Below are 24,646 nucleotides of genomic sequence, written 5' to 3' on the forward strand. Positions count from 1 at the left end.
TATCCTTATGTTGTCAGGGATCTGATTTACAAACTGAGTCACAAAGTCAGAAGCAGACACAACACAGCATGAATAGGGGCAGGTTCTAAATAGGGTGGCAGTAATGATTTTGTCACAGATTGGATTTACAAGCCTGGGCAGATTTTTACAAATAAAGTGCTTACATATTGAAAACATACTTGGCCTTTCCAGTAGATCTTTACAAATTCAACTAGTGGTTTGTTTGTTTTTAAAATGTGTCCATTATGTCTCAACAGATCTTATAAATCTTTGAAAACCAGGTTAACCTAAGTGGGATAAATCATCATAAAGGCATGCTCAACCATTCACAAAACTATTTCAACATGTGCAAATCCACTGAAAAGACCAACTTGGACTAACTTCAGCACATATCTAAATATCATAAGAAACTACTCTTTGTTTGAACTTCAGTTGTACTCAGCTAGAAACTTAGGAAACTACTTTATATCAGGTCAGAGAACTTATCCTTCTCACCTAGTTCTATAGAGTCTCAGGCAGAGAAAGGCGTTTCCCATCACTTGCTCCCTGCTCCTTTTAACTGGAGGTTCCAGGGGTAGATCCTGGACCTTTTGCATGTAAAGAAGGGCACCAATGTGGCTCTGGACATTTTTATTGGCACCTGCAAAAGTGTCTTTCCCCTTGCCCCCCTTTTTTAATGAACACATTTTCTTACTAGCAGCTGGGATCACTTTCTAAGAAAAGTGAGAGTTTCCAGGCCCCAGCTGATGCTACACTCATTTCCCATGAATGCCTCTGGGGCTCAGAGACATTCTTAAGAAAGTAAGAATGAGACATGATTCAAATACTTAAAAGTTTGTCACACAGAGGAGGGCCAAGATCTCTTCTCGATCATCCCAGAGTGCAGGGCACGGAATAACGGGCTGAAGTTACAGGAAGCCAGATTCCGGCTGGACATCAGGAAAAACTTCCTGACTGTTAGAGCAGTACGACAATGGAACCAGTTACCTAGGGGAGGTTGTGGTCTCTCCCACACTAGAGGCATTCAAGAGGCAGCTGGTCAACCATCTGTCAGGTATGCTTTAGGGTGGATTCCTGCATTGAGCAGGGGGATGGACTTGATGGCCTTATAGGCCCCTTCCAACTCTACTATTCTATGGTTTTAAGATGGCAGGCGGCTGCACTGATGCTTTCCTCTGCAGTATAGCCAGCCACAAGAAAAATGCAGAAATAGTGAAAGGTGCTGAAAACTGAGGTTCAAAGGACACATTTAGTGTGTTGTGGTTCAGTCGTTTGGGCAGGTTACTTCTGCTTCATGAGTAGCCACACCTCCTAAGGCAACTATTTTGTGGTGGTGACCAGGACAGTTTCTCAAGTTGCCAAATGTGCCCACAGCCCCCCAAAAGTTGCCTACCACTGATGTAAAACATGTGTTCTACCACATAAACTTTTGCTAGTTTAATTTTTGGCACAATCCTATTGTGATTCTCATCAGCCTCTGTGCTCCACCCCCCCACCCATTTCTGCTAGACTGTAGATTTCACCCATCTATTAGAACTGCCTCAGAGAAGTAGAGAAGGAGGCTGGGATGGCCATGATGCAGCTACCTCAGTCTCGTCCTTTCCCCGCCTTTAGGAATGACCCCTCTGCCCTCCTTTTTCTGAGTACGGAGAGGTAGCCGGCGCAGTTCTCTCTGTGCCAGCTATGAAGGGCAGGGGCATGGAGTGAGGTTTCTTGGCTCCAAGCTCGGAGCCCTGTTTATGAGCTCGGGACCAGGAAACCAAACAGTCCTATGTCCCTCCAGTTGCTATGTAGGGAACATACGATTGCTCCTTAAGTAATAGTTTATTTTATGGTGTAAAAATTAAACAAAATGGCAGATTTGTAAACAATTTGGTGTCCAATAAATGAAAGGTTTATGAGACAAGCTATTGAGAACATTATACTTTTCTTCAGGTTTAATGTCAGAGCACATTGTTAAAGCTACTGCATTGACCAGTGAAGGTAGAGATGTGCTACATTGTGCACGTCTGGCTTATTAGCATGTAACATGCCCCAACGTAAATGCCTCAGCAATGAGCTTAATGGTGCCCTTTTTTGGAATTTATTATAGTAAAGGTCAGTATAGTAGCATCCTAAGAGACCGCTCCATTATCCTGGCATAAACTAACATGTTCAGACACAGAAAAAATGCACATTAGATAATGGAAACTTAGGAAGAAACAGAGAAAGCAGATGCTGAGTGTAAGCAAAGGAAAACCTGCACAAACAATGTTCAGGATGCCATGGCCCCAAACTGGAAGATGGCATATATGGGATAAAACTCAACATCTCCTTTTTCAAAGGCACATGATTCTAAATAGAGCTGGATATTCACAACTTTAGATTTTTGCCTCAAGAATAGGGTGAACAGTACTCACACTTGAAAGATGGAGAGGGAGTGTGCTGAGAACTTTGTACTATTTTTCATAACCTTTCTGCTTCAATTCTCTACTTTGTGTTCTTCAGATAAAATAACATGGGCCCAATCAGATACACAAGCACCTAAGATGGTAGCATCTCTAATACAGATACTTTATAAAGCAACTTGGATGCTTCCCTGGTTTTCACACTTCATATGCAACGACACTGCTGCCACTGATAAAAGCAGCTATTTAGATAGAAACACTACTAGTATCAGGGCTTGGTGCCCACTCTTTGGCAAACATTTACAGAGGATTCAAGTGTCTCCCTATTAAGCACATGCCATCTTTATTGCTTGTGCATCTGATTTGGCATGTAGGTCTATGTGATCCAAGATAGTAGCATCTATACTGTAGACTCTCTTGGGGGTGTCCCTTTTCACCAAACATGTGGAGGTCAGGTTGTAGAGCTGACAGGAACACACTGACATTGGAGAAACAGGTGCAGCTCCACTCCCCTGTTCACATGTTCAATTAACGTTTGGAGAAACTTCTACAGAATATTACAATGACATTCACAACATTGTCAAAGTGGTGTCTAGAAAATGGTTGAAAAGGGAAGCACATTTTGCTCTATACTAAAAGAAAGTTGAAAGAAAAGTGAATAATTTTGGTTCAGCCCTCATTGTAAGTTTTGATCTAAAGAAGAGCATCCAGATTCTCCATTAGCTTTACAAGTTTAAGGTAAATAGGTCAGTCATTTTAATATTTCCGAATGATAGTATTGATTATACAGAGCTCCAGGCAATTCTTCATTTCCCTCTTTCTCCAAACTTCTCCAAACCATTCCACCTCCTTTTCCAGCAATCAGTGAGGAAGAAGTGGGAAACCGGTCCCATGGCAATTACCTTGAACAACTGAACTCCAATGCAGGCAAACATGAACTGCAACAACGTGGTGACAATCACAATGTTCCCTATGGTTCGGATGGCTACAAACACGCATTGGACCACATGCTGCAAACAAAAGACAGAAACAAGAGTGAGTTGTATGGTTATCTTTTAAATGGTTTCAGGGTTTGATGTAAATAAATAAATAGTAATATTCTTGTTGCATTGCACGTCCACATTGTCTCACGGGGAATGGAAAAGGAAAGTGCATGGACTGTAGGTTTTGCTCTTGCAAACAAAAATTAATACAACCACTGTCCTTAAGTCACAGATATATCACAATAGGTAGAGGTTTCCACTCATCCCTATCAAATTTCTAACATTTGTGTCTGCTGACAAAAGGTTTTAAAAGCTGGATGATACACATCTGCTAAAGCAGTGGTTGCTAAGACTTTTAGGAAGAGAATCCACCATCTAACAGTCTAAATCACAAATGGCTGACAAACCATGCACTGCACTGGGCCTACAAAATGATTTTGAATGGGACAATATAGTTTGGGAAAAATCCTGTTCCCTCCCCATCACACAGGATGCCAGGTTCAGACTGCCTTGTATGTCTATACATGTGCCCCTGCAGATATATACACCCTCTCCATTAAGTTATGCTGCTGGGCATTTTGCTAGCCAAATTATATAATTTGGCTAGCAAAATTACACACACGCACACACACACACACACACACACACACACACACACACAGTGCCCTCAAGTCAGTCCCTCTACTTTCTGCCATAAAATGAGTGGCTGCAATTCACACTTATAAAGGAAAGTAAAATAATGCACTTGAGCACAATATTGATTTGAGGATAAAAACAGCCTTCACCAACCATGAATGCCTTTCCTTAAGGCTCCTTGCACAACAAAGAGATGTAATGCACCCACTCAAATCAGGGGAATGAAAAGCTCATTTTGCCCTAGATCAGCTATGTAAAGCCGCTAAAGCAAATTAGCACCTAATCTTATAGATTTGTGAGATGTCTTCTACCTTTAGTCCTTTGGCTCTGTTGATAGCCCTCAGTGGTCTGAGCACTCGCAGGACTCGTAGTATCTTCACTACGTTGATGGCACTAGACCTGGAGAAGAACAGTAGCAGGAGATGAAACTTTACAATCCTTATTTTGAGTTATCTATGGACTGAAAATTGGCCTTGGCTGCAAGGTGGAGTTCAATGTGCATTAAAACTGGCCACGTGGGAAAATGGACTTCTTTATGGTTGATCTCACCAATTCAAGCCAGCACTATCCACCACCCCACACTGCCGCTCTTCTACACTTTAGAGAAAAGACTGCAGAACATATGAATGGTATTTTCAAAAGACTCATAAACATTTCCTTGTAACATTTCTATTGACTTGCTTGGTGTTGTACCATAAACTTGGGAAGTTAGTAGGTATATTTACATCAGCTAAAAACTATGCAATTAATATTTGGGGGAGGGGGATTATGTGTATCTATATAATAATTATGCATAAACCTTGAATGTAGTACCTTATTAATGAATAGTCTATGGGGCTGGCAACAGACCTTATTCATTTTACTACCACATGCTGCAAGGCAGATATACCCACACTGACCACTGACAACAGGAATTCTTCACATTTACATTCACTTTTTTTTACATTTATATTGTCTTAAAACTTATGCCTTAATTTCATATGTAATGGAGGGTTTTTTGCCACTGAATAGTTCATTGGCTTAGATACTTCACTTATGAGTAAATCACCAGGGGTGGGGTGGGGAGCTGTTGGCTACTGTTCCGCTGAACTGAATACAGAATATTGTATTGACTAAGAGAGAAGAATGGAGGACTCCCTTGCCTGGACAGGTTGCCAAATTCTCTGTGGATGCATTACAAAAATGATGCCAAGCTGCAATCATCACAAGACAGTTTAAGATAAGAACTCTTAGAACCACTTCACCAAAATGCTAATTCAGGGAAAGGAGCATGTCAGTTAATTCTCCAGTGATTCATGAATTTAAAGACACTTCATTCAACCTACAGCTTGCTTCTACCTAACACAAAGTTCCCTGAATGCCAGTGTAGAGAGAGCTCAGTCCCCGCTGACCTGTTGCAGTTGGGTTCAAGGGCTTGCTAGATCTGGTTCAGTGAACTGAAGAAACCTTTTTGTTACTCTATGACCCTTTCTACCTGCTCTTAATTAAGATTCCTTGTTTCACAATTTGCTTGTGCTTTTGTTATCTCCCTTATCCCACACTTCCAAGTTCCTTCAACAAAAACTCTGGTCTATGTCTAGACTACTGCAGTCTTCTCTTTTTCTGTTCTTTCACCTTGGTCCTCTAATGTATATCCACTAGCAATGCTGACAGAACCATTCACCTCTCTTGTCCATTATCACATGCCCCCCTCCATATATCCCTACACTGGTTTTGTACATCCAGCACAAGCTCCTTGCCCTAACTTTCAAAGCCCTTCATAGCCTTGTCCCCACTTATCTCTCTGCTCTTATATTCTGATACCCTGTGACCTTTGCTCTTCCAGGACAACACTCTGAGCCATCCAAAAGTCTACCCCTTAAAAAGAGTCAACACGTTCTTCCTTGCTGTTCTGTATTCTTGGAACTGCACCCCAGAACAATTGCATGATGCCACCTTTGTTAATTCCTTCAAATTCAAAACCCATCTATTCCATGAAGCTTTGGTTCATCCCACTAGTCCCCCTGCCTTAGTGCAATTAAGCCTGTAATAGACACAATCAATATTCTTTCCCTGGCAGGATCTACACTACTGCTTTAAAATGGTTTATAACAGTAGTGACAACTGTTGGGGTCCAGGACACGCTCCATATATAGTTTTTAAACTGTTTTCAAAGTGTCATATTCTGCTTGGTGTAGATCTGCCCCCTGTTTACTCCCTGCCTCCACTTCTTTCACCTTCCTCTGTTGTTTCCCGTATGTTGAATTTTAGATTGTATGCTCCTTGGGGAAGGATCTGTTCTTACACCTTTAAAATGCCATGCATACCAATAGCACTATATTAATTATGATGATGATGTCCTCTTCCCTTTGCTCAGAAGATGAACCCTGTGGGATTTATATGACTTGTTAATTATACTTCACACAATTATGGAAAGTTCTAACTGATTTCACAATGAAAGTTAAGATCAGACATACAATGACATTTTTGTATGGGATGCAGGACACAACCAGGACTGATTCCACCAAGGGAAGGAAGGGATGTAGGAAAAAATACTAGTGACAGTCAAAGTGCCCCTAGTGAAACCTAGTGAAACCTAGCTCAGTATGAGCAGACAAAAGATGATCTTATACAGAAGCAATGGAAGAAGAAGAATATCAGATGCTACTGTCCAGTAATTTGCAATGAAAATCATTATAACAGGTATACATGGCATTTCCCTTTTGTTTCATCACCCTTCCCCACTCTCCATGTGCACTGGATTTTCCCAGCTGAAAATATGTCACTCACTGGATCCCAAAGGAGATGAGAGAAACGCTAACCACCAGCAGGTCCAAGATGTTGAAGTAGTTCCTGCAGAAGGAGCCTTTGTGGAGGAAAGCCCCATAAGCAGTCATCTGTGGGCAATCACATGGAAACACAAACACTTTGCCATTAGCAATGCCAGGAACTCTTCTCAGAGCAAGCAGAAGGAGGGACTATGCAACAAGGTACTGCAGAATAGCTACAAACATTTTAGCCCAAAGTTACATAGAAGAAAGATGAAAGGAATAGATATTTTTCAGGAAAACATCTGCAAGAAAAGGTTGCAAATAGTGTCCAGCTCTTCTAAGGAAAGACTATAAGAATGGAACATAGATTTGGGTGTTGTTGTTTAAGTTTATAGACATCAATACAAGAATACCTTGGACAGTGTCGTCTTCAATGTGAGTGCCCCTATATACCAATATTATCATTTAATTGAATCTTCTTTTTTTTGATAGAATTTAGGCTGATTATGACAATATGAAGAAGGGCTTTTCATAGTGATGCCACGACTGTGGAACTCTCTCCCAAGAGAGAACATATCTAGGTTTGCAGTTTTTAGGAGGGTTGTCATAATGTTTTTAAGCCATAAATCCTTCAGAGTGAATTTATGTTTTTAAACCATAAATCCTTCAGACTACTGCTGTCTCACTAGTGTAGTTTTAGCACTACAATTAAGTAAAAATCAAACTAATGCTCTTAATACTTGTTCCATATCACAAAGGGCACTTTGTGTACATAGAAAAAGCATCTCTAGTCTGGTATTTACCAACAGTGATAGCAGAGATGGGTCTGAATCAAGATTTGCAACCTCTTCAAGTTTTGGAACGCCAAATGTTAACTCAATCAGAGCAGTGCCAAGCGTTCCCAGGGTTATTTTGTAGGTAATATTTTCCTCTATGAGGAAAAAGTTGAGTGGCAATGCAGCCAGTAGCATAACCTTCTTCATGTATGTTTTGGAAAATGGGGAAATGCACAGAATCTATAAATTCTTTGCACAGAGAAATCTCTAAATTATTTGCATTGCTCTCACTGCAAGACAACTGAAAATACTCTCCTCAATCTGTCAGACTTTTTTTTCTGACCAAACATGCATAGGAGGACTGTACACTTAGATTTTCATGTCACACTGTTCAAATGGTAGCAGCAAACCTGGCATTTTTGTTTTACATTTATTTACCAGATCCAAATGAACCAAGGAGTTAATTGCTACAGCCAATCTGACTAGTTTCTTTTTCTTATAGAAAGCCATGCCTGACTGCTACAAGGAAAGCATTTCCTGCAAAGGGGACGTCAGTGTGATCCCTTATGTTTGAATATACACATCAGATCTAAGAATTCTCACATAATAACAGTTGTTAAAATGTGAAGAACAAACCACCTTATCTGTACTCTTAAATTCCTGAAAACGACCCAGCAGTTTCCAGCCAGTGTTTATCAAAGATGTGCTGAAGAGGGTGGGAAATAAATTAAATTTATAAAGTCACCAAAAACCAAATAAAGTTAGGAAGAACTAACTAGTGATCTATCAGACATAAATCAGAAAGGAAGTATAAACTCTGCTGTTCAAGTAGAATTTATACGAAAGGATATAATTGGTTGGGGGAAGGGAGGGTTCTTGCCATAACAAAGGTAGTAAAGATGCCTCTCGGTGTTTGCATTTTGTATGGCAATCTTATAGGGAAGGGGGAGACACCATTGAAATCAGAATGGGAAGCTCTGTTGAATTTCATTACTGTACAAGGTGTGTTTCTCTATTCCTACCAGGGGATTCAATGGCATAGCAAATTGTATAACCTGGTTGCAACTTTTGCATCAAAGCAGTGATGCCATAGGATTTTTTTAAAAAAATGTCCACTTGTATGTTTGGATCATGGGAGTTGATTAAAAATGCTTACCCAGCCCATGTGAGATAGGTAAGTAACTCGCAGTTAGGGGATGAAGGTGCTCTCAGCTGCTATAGCCTCTCTGTATAGTTAAATTGTACAGCCAATACGGAAATGGGTGAGTGTGCAATATGATGAGAGAAAGTAGAGAACAGGATACGTCAATTAGTGGAAGAACTGGGAGTATGATTTTATCTGCTTGTTTGTAAATCTGTGTTTGGAGTTTACATACTAGTGGACTGCAGGCAACAACACAGCTTCAAAAGTGTATCCATTTTCTTAATTATTTTACAAAACTGTATATTAAAGACAGGAGAAGTCATGTATACGAGTGATAGCATGTTAGGTGTGTGTATGTGAGTTGAATATTATCTTTCCCAAGGATTGCTCTCTAGCAAGACAGCAGAAACAACTGTCAAAGTTATGAGAAAACAGAGAAGAGAGCTACTGTCCCAATTTGGGGCTTATGCTCTCCCCCAATACTAGGGATTAATAGTCAAGGACTATTCAAGATGCAGAAGCCCAGTCTGTTATGCTACTCCCTGCCTTCAACCTAAGAGTACAAAAGACCTGTAGAAAATAGTGTGGATACCAAGTGGGCTGTTGCAATGACATAGAATATTAATAGTCTGTACATCATGTATTTTGTAAGACCACATTGTTTTCTGCATGATTTACACAGGGAAGGCTCACTACAAAAATCGGATATCACTGCCTGTAATGATGAGACTGCTCCAGGACATCTGCCCTTCCTTGAGCTTCCTAAACAATAATTTCTTTGGGTTAATAAATGGCAAGACACTAAGAGTTATACAAAGCAATGGGGGTTTAATATTAAGATGGAACCATTTTTAAAAGCATACACAGTCACTACTGAGCTACAAAGGATGTCCTGTCTGTGGAGATAACACTAGGGTTTTAAAGCGGTACAAAGACAAAGCAAAGGCAAGAGAGAGAAGTGTATTGCTCAGATTGGTTACCTTAAGAATAATTTCTAATGTAAAGATACTAGTGAAGACATAATCTGCATTGCCTAGGATCTGAAAAATAAGCACAGTTGGGTTAGTGATTATTGAGCGTGGCCAAGACAAACAGGTGTGTGTGTTAGCGACAGATAGCAGCAGTGAACTAGTGGGCTCATGAGTGAGAAGATAATGGAAGAGAAGATGGGGACTTTACCTTCAGAGCAATTTCAATGGTGAAAATGACAGTAAAAAATATATCAAAATAAAAGAGAATCTGTAAAACAAAAGGGGGTAGGGGGCAGGGGAAGGGGAGATCTGTGAGTGATCGCTGTAAAAGCAAGTCACAGTCCAAAATCAAAAAGTACAACTGTTTTAACAAGGGTGGAAGAAGGGGACGCAGAGGAGGTGGCTTTGCAACATCTTGGTGAAGTAAATGATAAGGCTATAAGCAGCACATTTAAATGATTTCTTTCTTTGTTCATGATTATAGCATGTGCATTTTCATGATAAAGCAAAGTATTTTTCTGTCAAACAACAAACATTTCCAACATTTCCCAAATTAAACTCCAAACTAAAACTTGATCTCTAGTAAGAAATATGTGACACTATTTTTTATCCAAGTTTCCCTCTTGCAATTGATAAAGAAATGGAAGGAAAATATGCCTTCAAATTGTGACTTGTTATGGGGGTGACGAAGGATATAGCTTGTACTTTATATTTAACCACTGTTTCAGGTACAAAGGAGCCCAAGAGTTATTGATGGATCCTGGATTGCTGTAAAGCAACATTCAAATAGAACTCCATATCTTGACATATTTCCTTTCATTTAACTAAGCTTGCATTCCTAAGCATACTTGCCATTCAAATCAGTGAAACATATTTCTGAATAAACATAGGATTAGGCTGCAAGACTTCTTAGCTCCAACTGAAGTGAACAGGAGTTCTGCTATTAACTCAAGTGAGGACAGCATTCCACCATAGGCAAATGAGATGCTAAAGTACCTCTATGTTAGCAATCAAACCCTGTGTCCCCTGGATGTTGTTAACTGCATTGTTAGAAGTACAATTTGTGATTGTGTTCTTCTTCGCTTAACTCCAGTTAGTTTGATTAAACCTTACAGAGTTATCGTCTCTAGGGGAAGCACAGAAACCTCATCACTTCACAAATGAAAAGCCGATTGGACAGAACATGTGTAAAGATACGTTAAGGAGCAATCGTTAAGCAAGGCAGGAAGAAAGGCTGTGCCACTCAATTGATCTTTCCTCCCAGTTTTAACTTTTTTGAGCCAAGTTCCATGGTGTTGTAATTAAAGATGACCAGATTGAGGTCCTATTGAGCATAGTACCATACAAGCCTGAAGCTATTTTGTTGAATTCAGTGGAATAGTTCTTAATTACAACCTCTAAGTAAGATCAGAGCAAGACTATTTGGCACATTAACTGGATGTAGAAGAGCTAACAAATTAAATGACTATACAATTCAAATAATTTACATTTTTAAAAAGTTAAATAATATGGGTCAAGAATATCTAGTCAGTCAAGTCCATAGACACTGAAGGCTGAATTTTTCCTATGCTGTGTCACTGAGTTTTATTTATTTATTACATTTTATACTGCCCAATAGCTGAGGCATCTGGGCAGTTTACAATTAAAACTATAGAACACAGCAAATCAAAACAGAATATAAAGCTTCAAAAAATTAAAAATACCATGTATGACCAAAATAAACCCAACAGCAGTTACAGCCCAGGGAAAGCCTGTGTGAAAATATGTGTTTTTAGGAGGTGTTAAAGGATGCTACACTTTACAGTACTGCTTCTAAACAACTCCTGATTAAGAGTTTTGGAGATGGCAACCCAAGTGGAATTTTATGCTTCTTTTTCAAGAATTTGGGCAACTTTTGAAAGGGCAAGAAAAAGTCTAGTGTAACTTAGGTTTACAATGCAATCCTTTATCTACTCATAAGTTAAGTCTCATTGAATTCTGCAGTGCTTATTCCCAGGTAAACAGTATAGGATTGTAACCTTAGTGTTATATATTGTAACGGGAAGCTTTTTGTTAGGAATTTGTTCCATCAGCAGTACCTATGAGCCACATTTACAGATGATCTCTAACAGCTGTGCCTGTATCCAATAATCCCAATGAGCCCAGTTTAACACTCTGGTCATGTTGGGTTTGCAGCTGTTTCCTGTCCCTGGAGTGTCCTGCTGCTGCTGTGTATAGGGTGGCAATCGGAGATAAAAACTGCTCTTAGCACATGCCTTTTGCGTATTACAAATTGTGTGTTGAATGGAAATGATTACAGAGCACCTGCATACACAGCCTTGTTTACCAGCAGGTTGGAGACCAGATGGCATGTTTATTCTTATTTAAATCATAGTTGAATTACTATGCAAACAAAAGGCCACACTCAGAAGGAATGAAGAGAACACTGAAGAATTAGACAAGTTATTGAACAGTGTGGAAGGTAATACAGGAGCATATACCCAAGAGGAACACTAAAGGAAGCTGGTCCAAGCGCTGCTCTGGAAACCAGTTCTATCTGAGAGGATAACCTTGCATATGGGCAATACCACTGCAGACTGCTCACATGACTGAATGCTCCTCCAAACCCACAAAACTTTATCCACACAGAAACTATCATGACACAAAGAAGGGTTCTAGCCTAGCTTTCTCCCTCATATGCTAGCTTTCTATGCATAGGAAGGTTTTTCAGCAGGGCATATTCCGTTGTGTGAGCTCTCACCAGCCAACTTAAGTAGCATTAGCTCACTAACTAGGCCTGAGAGAGGTAGTATGACTGACCCATTCTTCTACATATGAAGAGAGATATAGAGCATAGTTCCCCACACACCCTCCTGCTTAATTTGGAGAGGTTAATAACGGCCATGCACAGGATAATCCAGCTGTTCTTTGGAGCCCTCCAGAAGTTTTCGACTTCAATTCCCAGCTGTCCCAACCAACATGGCCAATGGTCAGGAATCCTGGAACATGTTATCCAAAATGTCTGGAGGTCACTGTTGGGGAAGGCAGGGTAATCCATTAAACCCAGAATTATTTTATCTCTGGATAAATGCAGTCAGTACATTATTCCCATCTCTACAGGAATGAAACTCATTCGCCTACCTGCAATATGGGATGGTATTTTGGAGCTGAGGTGCACTGTCAGGAGAATCACACAGTATAGCTCATTCCAGAATGAAGGTGAAGGAGTCACATGTTTGAATGCTCTCCCATTGAATAATAATAATAAAATAAAATAAAATAAATACGGATTATAAAAGATACTGGGACAGAACATATGGACAAGACAATACCTTGCAATCGGCCAGACGTAAACAAAAAAAATCCCACTTACCTCATTGACATAGCTAAACCTAGCAACAAAAATGTTGTGGAAAAGAGAGAGAAAATATACACCACTGGCTATGGAAGTTAAAGAACTATGGCAAGGTGAAAAGGTCACAATTATTCCATTAGTCACATCAGTCACTGGTATCACATCAAAAAATTATACAGAAAACCTTCAAAAACTGGGCCTACCAAAATACATCCACACCAACATCCAGAAAGCAGACATACTTAAAACATGTTCAATAGTGAGGAAATTTCTGAATCAGTAAAAGACAGCATGACTTCACAAAGCCCACCATGTCCATCTAGAAAAACCACAAGTGAGAAAAGAGAGATGATGATGATGATGATGATGATGATGATGATGATGATAATAACAACAACAAATTAGTAAAGTAAAATGCTAATATGAAGGAAACTTTTTGCATTGGGGAGCATTCAGACATGTGATTTCCCTCCTTCATACCAAAGTGAACTGCACCATATGATTCTCGTAACTGAGTAGCTAGACTTAAGCTGCACATTTTCTCACAGTCATCACAGATTTTTTTCTATGCAAATACTCAGCAGAGGTACTCAGATTCAGAGCTCTGAATCCATACTGATGCACATGCAGAGAGAATTAATGCACATACTGGCTTCCCATTCATTTCAATGGAGAGATCAGCTGTCTTCTCAATTGAAGTGAACCTGGAAGGCCTCACATGCAGGAGCTCCCTGTGTTCTTTAGCACCAAAAGAGGTTGCTGAATTGGGGTGAGTGTGTTTTGGGAGTCTAAATATATCATTATAGTACTTTTGTTCCCTTATCTCCAGCTGTGATAGTTGTATTACAAGACTTATTTTCTTTAACTCAAAGCCTATTAATATCATAGTTTTGTAGCACAAAAACACTGGTAGCTATCTGCCAGACTATCTGAAGGAACACCTCTTCCCATATGTACTTTTGTAAACTGCCCAGAGAGACTTTTGTAAACTGCCCAGAGAGCTTCAGCTATGGGGTGGTATATAAATGTAATTGAATAAATAAATAAATACCCAGATCCTAAGGTCATCTTCAGGGGTCCTTCTCCGTGAGCCCCTGCCAAAGGAAGTGAGACAGGTGGCTACTAGGAGGAGGACCTTCTCTGCTGTGGGACGAGCTCCCTAAGGGGGTTCGCCTGGCACCTACACTATATTCTTTCAGACGCCAGGTGAAGACCTTTTTAGTCTCAGCATTTTAACAGTCTATAAACTTAATTTTAATTTTGCTGTTTTAAATTTGTATTTCTGCTCTGCTGCTGATTTTATTATAGTTGTGCTTTTATATTGTATTTTATATCATGCTTTTTATACTGTTTGTTTTATTCTTTGAATGGTTTTAATTTTTGTGAACTGCCCAGAGACCTTTGGCTATTGGGTGGTATAAAAATGCAATAAATAATTAAATAAGCTTTTTAGTTTACAAACTTGATTCATTTGGCAATACAGTTATACAATATTATGTTGTGCTACTTTATCTTTAAAGAGATAGAATAACTCTCCATTGAAGTGAAGTGCTAAACTATACACAAAGGTGAAGAAAATCTTGCAGCTTGATTTTATGCATGTTTCTTATGCAAGTAAGTTCCACTGGGTTCAATTATGTTTATTCCCAAATAAATGGAAATAGGATTGCTCACATAAATGCTCACATTTATCAGCTATTTATTTGTATGCTTGCACCTGTAATCTCTGTTGTATACTGAGCACTATATTAGGCCACTAAATAGGATTTCCTACATTTTTACCATTTTATTCAAAATTCCTCAATAATACAGTGTGTGAAGTACCAGGTGCCAAAAGCTGTCTTCATGATAATCCTGCCACAGCTCCGTAAGAGAAACAGTTAACACACACTTCCCAAACTGAATTCAACAAAAGCAGGATGCTTCTAATTACATGTCTGTTGGATTTCTCCCACTGTAAATGGTACAAACTCAACGTTTCTTCCCTTTTGAACCATGATTAAGTTAGGTCCCAGATATCTCAGAAAGAGGAACACTGTAATGGCTATGGAGGGATTTGGAGATAGAAGAAATTTCTTGGAATCCAAATTAGGTCTTTTAAGGTACTCCCCTTTCCTAATGTCTGTATTCTTCTATTTGCAATGCAGACTGAGGACTTGAAACACAAAACCTGACACGCATCCCCCAAAGAAATTACAGCCGGAGCTATGGGTATTCTGCCCATAGTGCCCAGTATGGAACTTGTCCTGAACATTTTAGCTTTTTTACTTTTCTTTTTTAAAAAGCAAGTGTATAAGTCTCAGAGAAAAGCTCATATTTTGTCCAGTCCTTCACTCTTTGGGAGTATCTACATTATAGACTTAAAATTTTTGCAGTACAATCCTATACATCAGAACTAAGCTCCTGTGATTTTAACGGGACTTACTCCCAGTTAAGTGTGTACAGACTCACAGCCTTACTAGATGATCCTTCTCCCTAGGGATCCATTGCAATCATAGTTTCACGAGCAGGGTCAGACTTCTCTATCAAGGCCCTTAGAACCCTCAGCTAACCGCAGTTTTGAGGAATCTTTGGGGAAATATATGGCAACTAAAGTGATATTTTAAAAAAGAGATGATTGAACTGTAGCTATGCCCTTTGTCATATTTACTGGGCAATAACATATGACAAAATACGTGGGTTTGCATTTTTCCTATTCATTTGCATTTCCTCCTGCACTCACGGGTTATTTATTTTCTGCTTACAAATAAATTTGCAGAGTAAATTAACAAGGTGATTGTGCTATAGGTGACATGGATGTCACAAATTCACCATTAAAAAAATGGGTTGGAGCTCCAAAATGAAGAAAAGGAGCAAGTCAATGGCTAGGAAGGGGGCAGGACAAGTAATATGTACAGACTAAATACAGAAAAGCTTTTCTACCTGAAACACCTTAAGTGAAGGACTATCCAGAAACTGAAATAGGCAAGTTATGAGTGCCAGTTTAGAAATATGCACCTCTAGCTGTATGTAGAGAATATATAGGGAAGGCTTTGAAATTAGTAGCTGGGCCTTCAACAACCAAATTATGAGCATTTGCTGTCTTCACAACTTCCTACAATCCCTCATAAGTACTATTTCCTCAACCCCCTTGCCACATCTCAGACATCTGTGTCATTTGTTTCTTCATTCATCTTCTCTCTCACCTTCTGCCATGCAAAGCTTACTCAAATAAAATTCTGAATCCCAGAAGCCAAATAGAATCATACCAGGTCAAAGTGTGAATATGTACTTAACTTGTGTAATTCAATCGCTAAGTGCAGAATTTGAGATTGATTCACACACAATTCAGGGTGCAGCTTGCACACAACATTGGCTGGTAGGCATATCTATACAGAATTTAGAATCTGTATATGAATTTAGTGTAGGCAGAATAGAGGAACTTAGTAAGTTCTCCTCATCAGGCTATGAACCTCATTCTGAACAAGCTAGAGGAGTGAGGAAGGAAGGGTGGGAGGCATACTTGATTCCTAACGGAGTAATGTCGGACAGGATCCTCAGCTGCTAGAGAGATGCTACTGAGCAAGATGAAAAAGAGGATCAAGTTGGTGAAAATGTTATCATTAACGATGCGATGGCAGTGGACTCGAAACCTGCAAAGAAAGAAAGAGGAAAGGAGAGACACAATCATTTCCATTAGACATTGTTGAGAGAAAATGAAACCTAAGGCATGTTTGATACCTGCCATTGATTTCATAGGTCTCTTGTTCTCGTTTCAGGTGCAAACCTGTGCCAGGACTTGCATGATGGAATGCTCTTCCGTACAAAACATTCCCATTGCACAGAAACCCAGCATGCTAGTTAGAAGGCTGGGCTAGGATCTTTCTCCCTCATATCTACTTTCTCTATGTGGAGGGTTTTCTGGTGTTTTTTGTGAATCTCCACCTGCAGTCTGAAGTGGCACAGCTCAGACACAGGTTTGTCACCTTACTAAGAACTAGGCCACAGTTAATGGCTACCATAATCACCATCTGGGCTGTCTATAACTATTACTGCCCCACTGAGAAGGTTCAAAGAGATTTTACTGAGCCAAAATATAGTTTCCTTCTACCAAAGCAGAGAGGCACTGCATGTAAACATTAGGCCATTTTGCCTAGCTAGTTTGCCTTTTTTCCTTCCTACTTCCAGAATATTTATGATTTGTCTCTTACAAAAAGCCTTAAGGGTCATACATTTCCCTACAGCATGGAGTTTTCCAGTTGGCCAGCATGAAAGAAGACATGCCTCTGAACACATGCCTTCCAGACTTCCATAGTAGCTTGATATTATATCTACTTTTCATGGTTGGCAAATGTTACCACAAAACAGCCACCTCAAAATACCTGTTGCTGGGGCTGAAGATGAAAAAAGCACTGGCTTCTGGCATTGGCACAGCTTTCTCCTTGAGGTGCAATTCAGACATTGGGCGTGGTCGAGGCCCAACAGGCATCTCAGGCTCTTCCTCCTCCTCCTCTCCTGAAAGGCAACGTGTTCAGTTTTTAATCCTATTAATCAGAAATAGTTTACTAGGTTGCTTCCAACAGATATGGTTAACTGTCTGGTGAAGTATACTGTAGTACAGTAAATAGGGATAAGCATTTTCTAATTATTGTATTGGGCTCCTTTGAAATTCTCCTACTATAGTTCGAAAATGGTGTCCATTCCCTCATGACAGGACAAGGTAACAGAGACCATGTTTCAGGCTTCATAGCTCAAAGGTTTGAAAAATCCTACATGCTACATTGGAATTTGGCATTCATGGGAATGTATGTAACTCTATACAGTATATACCTACCTCTTTATGGTGGAAGAGGAAGACTATGGTATATAGGTCAAACCCTCTGGATCCAAGACCATTTCAATATTTATTTGACCTGTACCCCACCTTTCTACCAAAAATGACACTCAAGGCAGCATAAGACCAACATGCACCTAATCTTCAAATTCCTGCATTAATAACTTCAGGCCCTATTTTATTTTAAGACTGCACAAAAGTTTCTGTGTTTTTAAAATTGGAAATTAAGTTCCCCACATGTAAAGACTGGAAGTCAGTGCAAAGTCCTACTTCAACTTCTGGCATCTCCCATGAAAGAGATCTCGGGTGGAAAAGCTGGGAAGGCCCATTCTGGAGACCCCAGACAGCTGCTGTCAGTTGCATGAGAGAATACTGGGCTATTTCACTTTTCAATCCTCATTTTCAGATAGACAAATTAATGGAAGTTTGGTCTAGCAGTAGACATTCATCATGAGAAACCAAATTGACCCTCCATGATATTATTTATTTCTAAATACCACCAATACTCCAACTGTGGGTTGTCACAGTATCACGCAAATATTAAATGCAAAAGGAGACAGCAAATAAAAGTAGAATATTAAATGAAATCAATAATCAGTTTCAATATCTAGGTAAAAACCATGTTTAAAATTGACTAAACATATCCCGTCAGACTCACATTTATAATGCCAAACCCCAACTTCAGCAGCTAAAAGCCCTTCTGGACTGGAGAAATGTAACAAATTCCCTTAATGGGAGTCAGCTAGACAGGCCTCCCGTGCAAGGGCACCACCACTGAAAAGGCCTTAGTCCTGGTAACATCTTGCCAACACCAAGAACAACCTCATTAGGCCTCACTGGCAGGTCTGAAGGCATGAAGGGAATGAGGGGAGCATATGAGAGGAGGCACTTATTGATAGATATAAACCTTTTGAATGTTAAAAGTCAAAACCAGCATGGAATTGGGTCAAAAAATGAACTGGTAGCTAATACAGCTTTTTGAGGACCAACATTCTACAATTCCTATGATAGGCACCAGTTAGGAACCTAGCTACTGCATTTTACAGTATTGTAATCCTGAGTTTACCATGGTGTCACAGTGACCCTTGTCATCCAGCAGAGGCTGCAACCGCTGCACCAGGCAATATTGGAAGATGACACTCTTGGCCACGGATATCAGAGAGACCTGAGTCCAGGACAACTTTAAAACTGTAGAGCTAATCCTTTAGGGTGAGTTAGGCCTCATCCAGGACAGGCGATTAATCTATCCCCAGGTCAACTGCCTACCGACAGTGCCAGTGACATGTTTTTCAGGGCTTATGGATAAGAGTTCTCAGTGCCCCCTTCCTTCTCTTCACCAGTGTTGTCACTGCCCATTCATTTGCCTCTTGTTATAGACCCAATCCATACCATTTCCCAGAGGAAAAGGGCAAGATATATAAAGGCTACTGCTCCTCTGCTCACTCCTCTCATTGTTCACTCATTAATTCAGGAAGAGCAGATGAACAGGCAAGAAAAGCAAGGAGGAGGAGGGCCAGGAGTCTCCAGGGATGGACTTTAGCAGTACCCCAACTATGCCAGCCCTGCCTACCCACAACTCTTATCTGGATTGTTATATACTGGGGGTGGGATGGGGAGTTATGGGGCATCGGCTATTGCCTCATGCCCTATCTATGAAGTTCACAGCATATGTCTGGAGACAGAATGCTGGACTGGATGGATCCTTGGCCTGAACTAGTTGGACAATTTTATGTTCTTAAATTTGTTAGAGACTCTGGGCTTTTTCTGTCTTTCCCTGTAGTATATGGTGCACGTGGTCTCCGAGTGTGGCAAGTTTACTTATGGTTTATTTATTAAATTGTTTTTGACCACTTTCCATCATAAAAGATAACTAGATTGTGGAGGAACATTCTGGGCAAGTGAGACACTGATTTCTTTCCCCTCCATACACACTGGATGGAGTTAAGAGTTGACCTGGGTTGTTGTTATTTTTCCTAGACAAGTGAATAGTGCACAGAATATCCCCTAGGGATGGGACACTTTTTCTTAACAAGTGATGGAAATAGATTCTTGGACTTGTTGCTTGTTTAGAATTCAGGCAGGAGAGAAGAATTAAAGGCTAAAACTCTTGAACCAAGTTCTTTAAAATGAGAGCTCCAGGCATTGTGGAGATCTATGACTAACCCTCAAGGAAGAAATGCCAAGAAGGGGTCTTAGATGCCTGTGGGGATACAGGGAAGGCTGAAAGAACACTTTGAGGATTTCAAGCACCAGCAAGTCTAATGTGGCTTTTTGCACGGGACAACAATAATATACTTTAAAAATACACACACACACGTCATAGGTGCCATTCCAGCAATTAGCTCAATAAATAGAAATGCTGCAAGATGACACAGAACAATGACTGTCTTTAAGAGATCACTCTGTCAACCTGCCAACAAACCTCAAAGCAAGCATCTTAGACTCCCTCCTCAATTCCATGGTGACTATGTGTTCATATCTGGTCTTTCTAATTGTTAGATATGGATGAACCAGCTCATCTTTGAATCTTAACTGTGCAGTAATTGCATGGAGGGAGAGAGGCAGCCTTTTAAATACATAGTGTTGGTGCAAAGAGGTAGGCTACCTCACTTCACTAAAAAATTGGCTCAAATTAATCTTAGGGAGTTTTGCTAAGTGCTTAAACACAATTATTTGTAGACTGCTAGAACACCAATGTTTATTAAGTGTGTAGATTTACGGGACAGAAAGGGACCAGAAGGTAATCCAATTCTGCCCCTTACTGTATGGCAGGGTCCTTTCACAGAGCAATTCCGTCCCCCACATTAGCCACAAGAAAAGAACAGGAACAAGAAACTATGCACAAAGCCTACAAGGGAAGGCAAAAACCCTCCTTTAGTTACAGCAATCCAAATATGGGCATTGCATGTGTCTTGTATGCAATTAAATAAGCAAATTTACAGCAGTGTTCTATATTATTATTATTATTATTATTATTATTATTATTATTATTATTTATTGCATTTATATCCCGCCTTTTTCCTCCAATGAACCCAAGGCGGCATATATAATCCTCTCCATTTGATCCTCACAACAACCATCCTGTGAGGTAGGTTGGGCTGAGAGTCTGTGACTGGCCCAAAGTCACCCAGTGGGTTTCCATGGCTCTAGATCTCCCTGCTAATTAGTACCCTTGTCTTCCAAAATTTCCCCCACCCCTTTCTGGTGTGGTGCTAGCACATTAAACTAACTTAGGAGAAAAGGTCACCTAGATAAGCCCTTGCTAGCCACAGTGATGCACGCCTTTGTCACTTCCCACTTAGACTGCCCTTGAAGAGTGTTTGGAAACTGCAGCAGACAGAAAAAGCTGCAGCCAGATTGCTTTCTGATGTAAACTTTGTAGACCATCGATATTTGTCTTATGTCAGTTGCACTAGTTTTCAATTGGTTTCCAGGCCCAATTTAAGATGCTGGTTCTTACCTATAAAGTCCCAAATGGTTTGAAAACCTACCTCCTTCCATATGAATCTGCCTATAACATACAATCCTCGTCTGAAGCCCAGCAAAAGTGGTTATTTTAGTGGGAATGCAGGACAGAGCCTTTTCTGTGGCAGCACCCCAGTTGTGGAATTTCCTCCTTAGAGTGATTAGATTAGCCCCTTCATTGCATAGCTTCTGGAAGGTGATAAATACACTTCTGTTCTACTCAGTGTTTGTTGGTATTAAAGGGCTGACCAATAGTTTTATTCTATTCTTTTGAAGGTTTTTAATGCTCTGTTTTAAATCTTTGTTATTGTTTAAATAGTCTGTATTCCACCTTGCGGACCTTATGGCCAAAAGATGCTCTATAAATATTTTAATTAATTAATCAATCAATCAATCAAAAAAAAAATATTGCAGGACTTTGGACAGCTAGGTTTAAAATCCCTGCTCACCTTGGATTGTACTATCATTCTTCTCTCATGATCCCTGTCTAAAGATGAACAAGATAAAGACTATGAAGTACTTTGCAACTCAGAAGCTCAGTGAATTTGACTAATAATGACAATAATGTTTCTGTACTTTTTAGAAAAACTACTGTTACTCTGAAGTTTCATCCAGATAGTTGCATCTTTTCTAGCTCGCTTTCTTCTCCGATGTACTTAAAGAGCCTTAACGTTTTTGGCTGTCTTTAAGCTAGACTGTAAAATTAGCACCCTGTCTGCTCTCAGTGAATACAACACCATCACCATCACCATCCTCCTCCTCCTCCTCCTGATCAGGATTTTGGCATTGCAAGCTGATCTCTTAAATGGTGGTTGCAAGAAGGCAAGGAGGCAGATTGGTGAGTTGCATAATGAGTGCCTGGAGGGCTTGCCGCTGGGGGAAGCTCGAAGCAGCATTGCAGTCTGAAGAGGAGACATCAAAGGTATCAGGGAAAAAAGGATTAATGAGAAAATTGGGGCAGTGTGAGCTTATAAAAGACTGAGTGGAGCACATAACGGGTCTGGATTTGCTTGACCTCATCCCAGTATTAGAAGTGTAAGAGGTGGGTGCTGCTAAGTTGCAAAGGGAGAAACTGACAGGCAAGTGGAAGATACTATGCAGAGCTCAGCTGCACTGCATAATATAAGACAGAATGTGCTATTAATGTATCTAGTGGGAAAAATGTCTGCCCCACTTCTGCTACATTCTCAGCGGTGAAGCCAGCTGCAGGAGAGACTGGATCTTTATGGCAGGGCTGGAAGTCTAAAGGCATCCAAGTACTGACCAGGTAGATTGTTCAGCCAGGAATCAGGCAGGCAGACATGCAGGCAGTCTGCGACTGAGAAGCCAGAGTCAGAGGCTTTATTCTTATTATTCTTATTATTAATTTATATAGCACCATCAATGTACATGGTGCTGTACAGAGTAAAACAGTAAATAGCAAGACCCTGCCGCATAGGCTTACATTCTAATAAAATCATAATAAAACAATAAGGAGGGGAAGAGAATGCAAACAGGCACAGGGTAGGGTAAAAAGGCACTGGGTAGGGTAAAACTAACAGTATAAAGTCAGAACAAAATCAGGTTTTAAAAGCTTTAGGAAAAAGAAAAGTTTTTAGCTGAGCTTTAAAAGCTGCGGTTGAACTTGTAGTTCTCAAATGTTCTGGAAGAGCGTTCCAGGCATAAAGGGCAGCAGAAGAAAATGGACGAAGCCGAGCAAGGGAAGTAGAAACCCTTGGGCAGGCGAGAAACATGGCATCAGAGGAGCGAAGAGCACGAGCAGGGCAATAGTGTGAGATGAGAGAGGAGAGATAGGAAGGAGCTAGGCTTGATAAGACTAAGTGGAAGTCTTGATAGCCCTTTGTGTAACCTGACCAGGGCTAAGCTGGCAAGTTGCAGTACTACCTTCTGGCCATCTGCAGTGAAGGTGCTGAAACACAGCAGAAAGTAAGCCAGCAGCTCCATTATCCGGCAAGCTACCACAATGGTGCCGAGAGTAACATGTCTGTGGCTGGACCCCAGCACATGATTCATTTTAATTATTTATATCCTGCCTTTAAAAATAAGATCTCCCAAGATAGGATGCAAATAAAACAATAAAACAACTATAAAATTATTCCATGCATTGATAACCTCATGTTTAGATTACTGAAATAAGCTTTACATGGGGCTACCTTTGTGCTTGGTCCAGAAGCTGGTTCAGAACGCAGCAGCAAAAATGCTAAGTGGGCACCTTACCACGTACATATTATACCAATACTGAAGCATATTGGCACCCATTTTGTGGAATGCCCTTCTCCTTGGCATGCAGGAAACACCAACTGTGGCATACTTTAGGCACCAGTTAATGACCTACTTTTTCACCTATGCCTTCCCTGACCGATTGTGCTGCTCAGTTTGTTGGGTGTTAGTTCTCTGCTTTTAAATGTTTGAGTATTTTAAAAATTATTTTACATTTTAACTGTGATATAGGAGTTAAAATGTAAATGCATCTGTGACTGTATAACAAACTTTGATTGATTGAGTTAAAATGCAGCATATAATTAAAGAACTGAACCAAATAAAAAGCAATGCAAAAAGGCCTTGCAGAAGAAACATTTCTCAACATCATCTAAAAGCTGATAAAGAGGAGGCCTCGCAAAACTCACTGGAAAAGGAATTCCATAATCGTGGAGCCACCACTGAGCAGGATCTGTCCCTAGTGCCTATCTACTAATATAATATTCACCAGTGTTAAGCAAGGGACCGTAGCCCCTGAAGCAGATCTTAACACTCCAGTAAGTTTTACACTATAAAAGGCATCCACACTAAACCAGGGCAAGCAAGCAGAGCAAGCAACTTTCTGCCCTGATGCTGAACTGAGAATAGCAACTGCCCATTTGAAGTGAATGGAGCAACCTCTTCTCAAGCCTAGTTTAGATGCAGAAGCATGCCAAAAAGCCAGGACCCTTGTAGAAGGGAGAATGGCAAGGTAGTCAAACACTATCTATGTGTAAGGATTTCCACTGACCACAGAAACCCAAATAAAGCCCTTGGAGAAAGAGCTTCCTACATTCATGACTCCAACAGGGCAGGTTAATTTTAATCCTTCTTCCATTGGGTTGGGCATACTGTTTGAAGAAGAAGACCAGGCTCCAAGCAGCAGATAACAATGCAAACATTTTCAGAGACTAGGTGAGTAAGGGATTTCCAGAAGATGGGCTGATATTATCTGGGGAAGAACCACAGGCAATAAGAAATTAAGCTGTGAGCCAAAAAAAGGCTTTGGAACAGCTGATGCAAGATGAGAAATAATGACATTTAATGCTACCTGGATACAGCCAAAGGCTGGCACAGCAAGAGCATCTGCCTGCAGACAGTGTACAAGAAGAGGTCTAAAGTCAGCTTCTGTTCCAGATGGACGGGATG

At 40.2% G+C, this 24,646-nt stretch overlaps 1 protein-coding gene across 6 annotated transcripts in view; it reads right to left on the reverse strand.

Moving 5' to 3' along the window:
• CACNA1C (calcium voltage-gated channel subunit alpha1 C) overlaps positions 1-24,646 on the reverse strand; it is a 609,442-nt gene that overhangs the window by 104,363 nt on the left and 480,433 nt on the right. For 3 of the 6 annotated variants that reach the window (XM_063134893.1, XM_063134891.1, XM_063134890.1), the window contains 6 exons: positions 17,343-17,475; positions 16,484-16,613; positions 9,657-9,716; positions 6,776-6,882; positions 4,318-4,405; positions 3,290-3,397 (listed from right to left, as the gene is read on the reverse strand). In XM_063134893.1, coding sequence (XP_062990963.1) covers positions 3,290-3,397; positions 4,318-4,405; positions 6,776-6,882; positions 9,657-9,716; positions 16,484-16,613; positions 17,343-17,475 — 626 coding nt within the window. Of the gene's footprint in view, positions 1-3,289; positions 3,398-4,317; positions 4,406-6,775; positions 6,883-9,656; positions 9,717-9,855; positions 9,916-16,483; positions 16,614-17,342; positions 17,476-24,646 lie in introns of all 6 variants that reach the window. The other 3 variants (XM_063134894.1, XM_063134895.1, XM_063134889.1) reach the window with 2 other exon arrangements.

The sequence above is a fragment of the Elgaria multicarinata genome, chromosome 9, assembly GCF_023053635.1.
Source record: "Elgaria multicarinata webbii isolate HBS135686 ecotype San Diego chromosome 9, rElgMul1.1.pri, whole genome shotgun sequence".
NCBI lineage: Eukaryota > Metazoa > Chordata > Lepidosauria > Squamata > Anguidae > Elgaria > Elgaria multicarinata.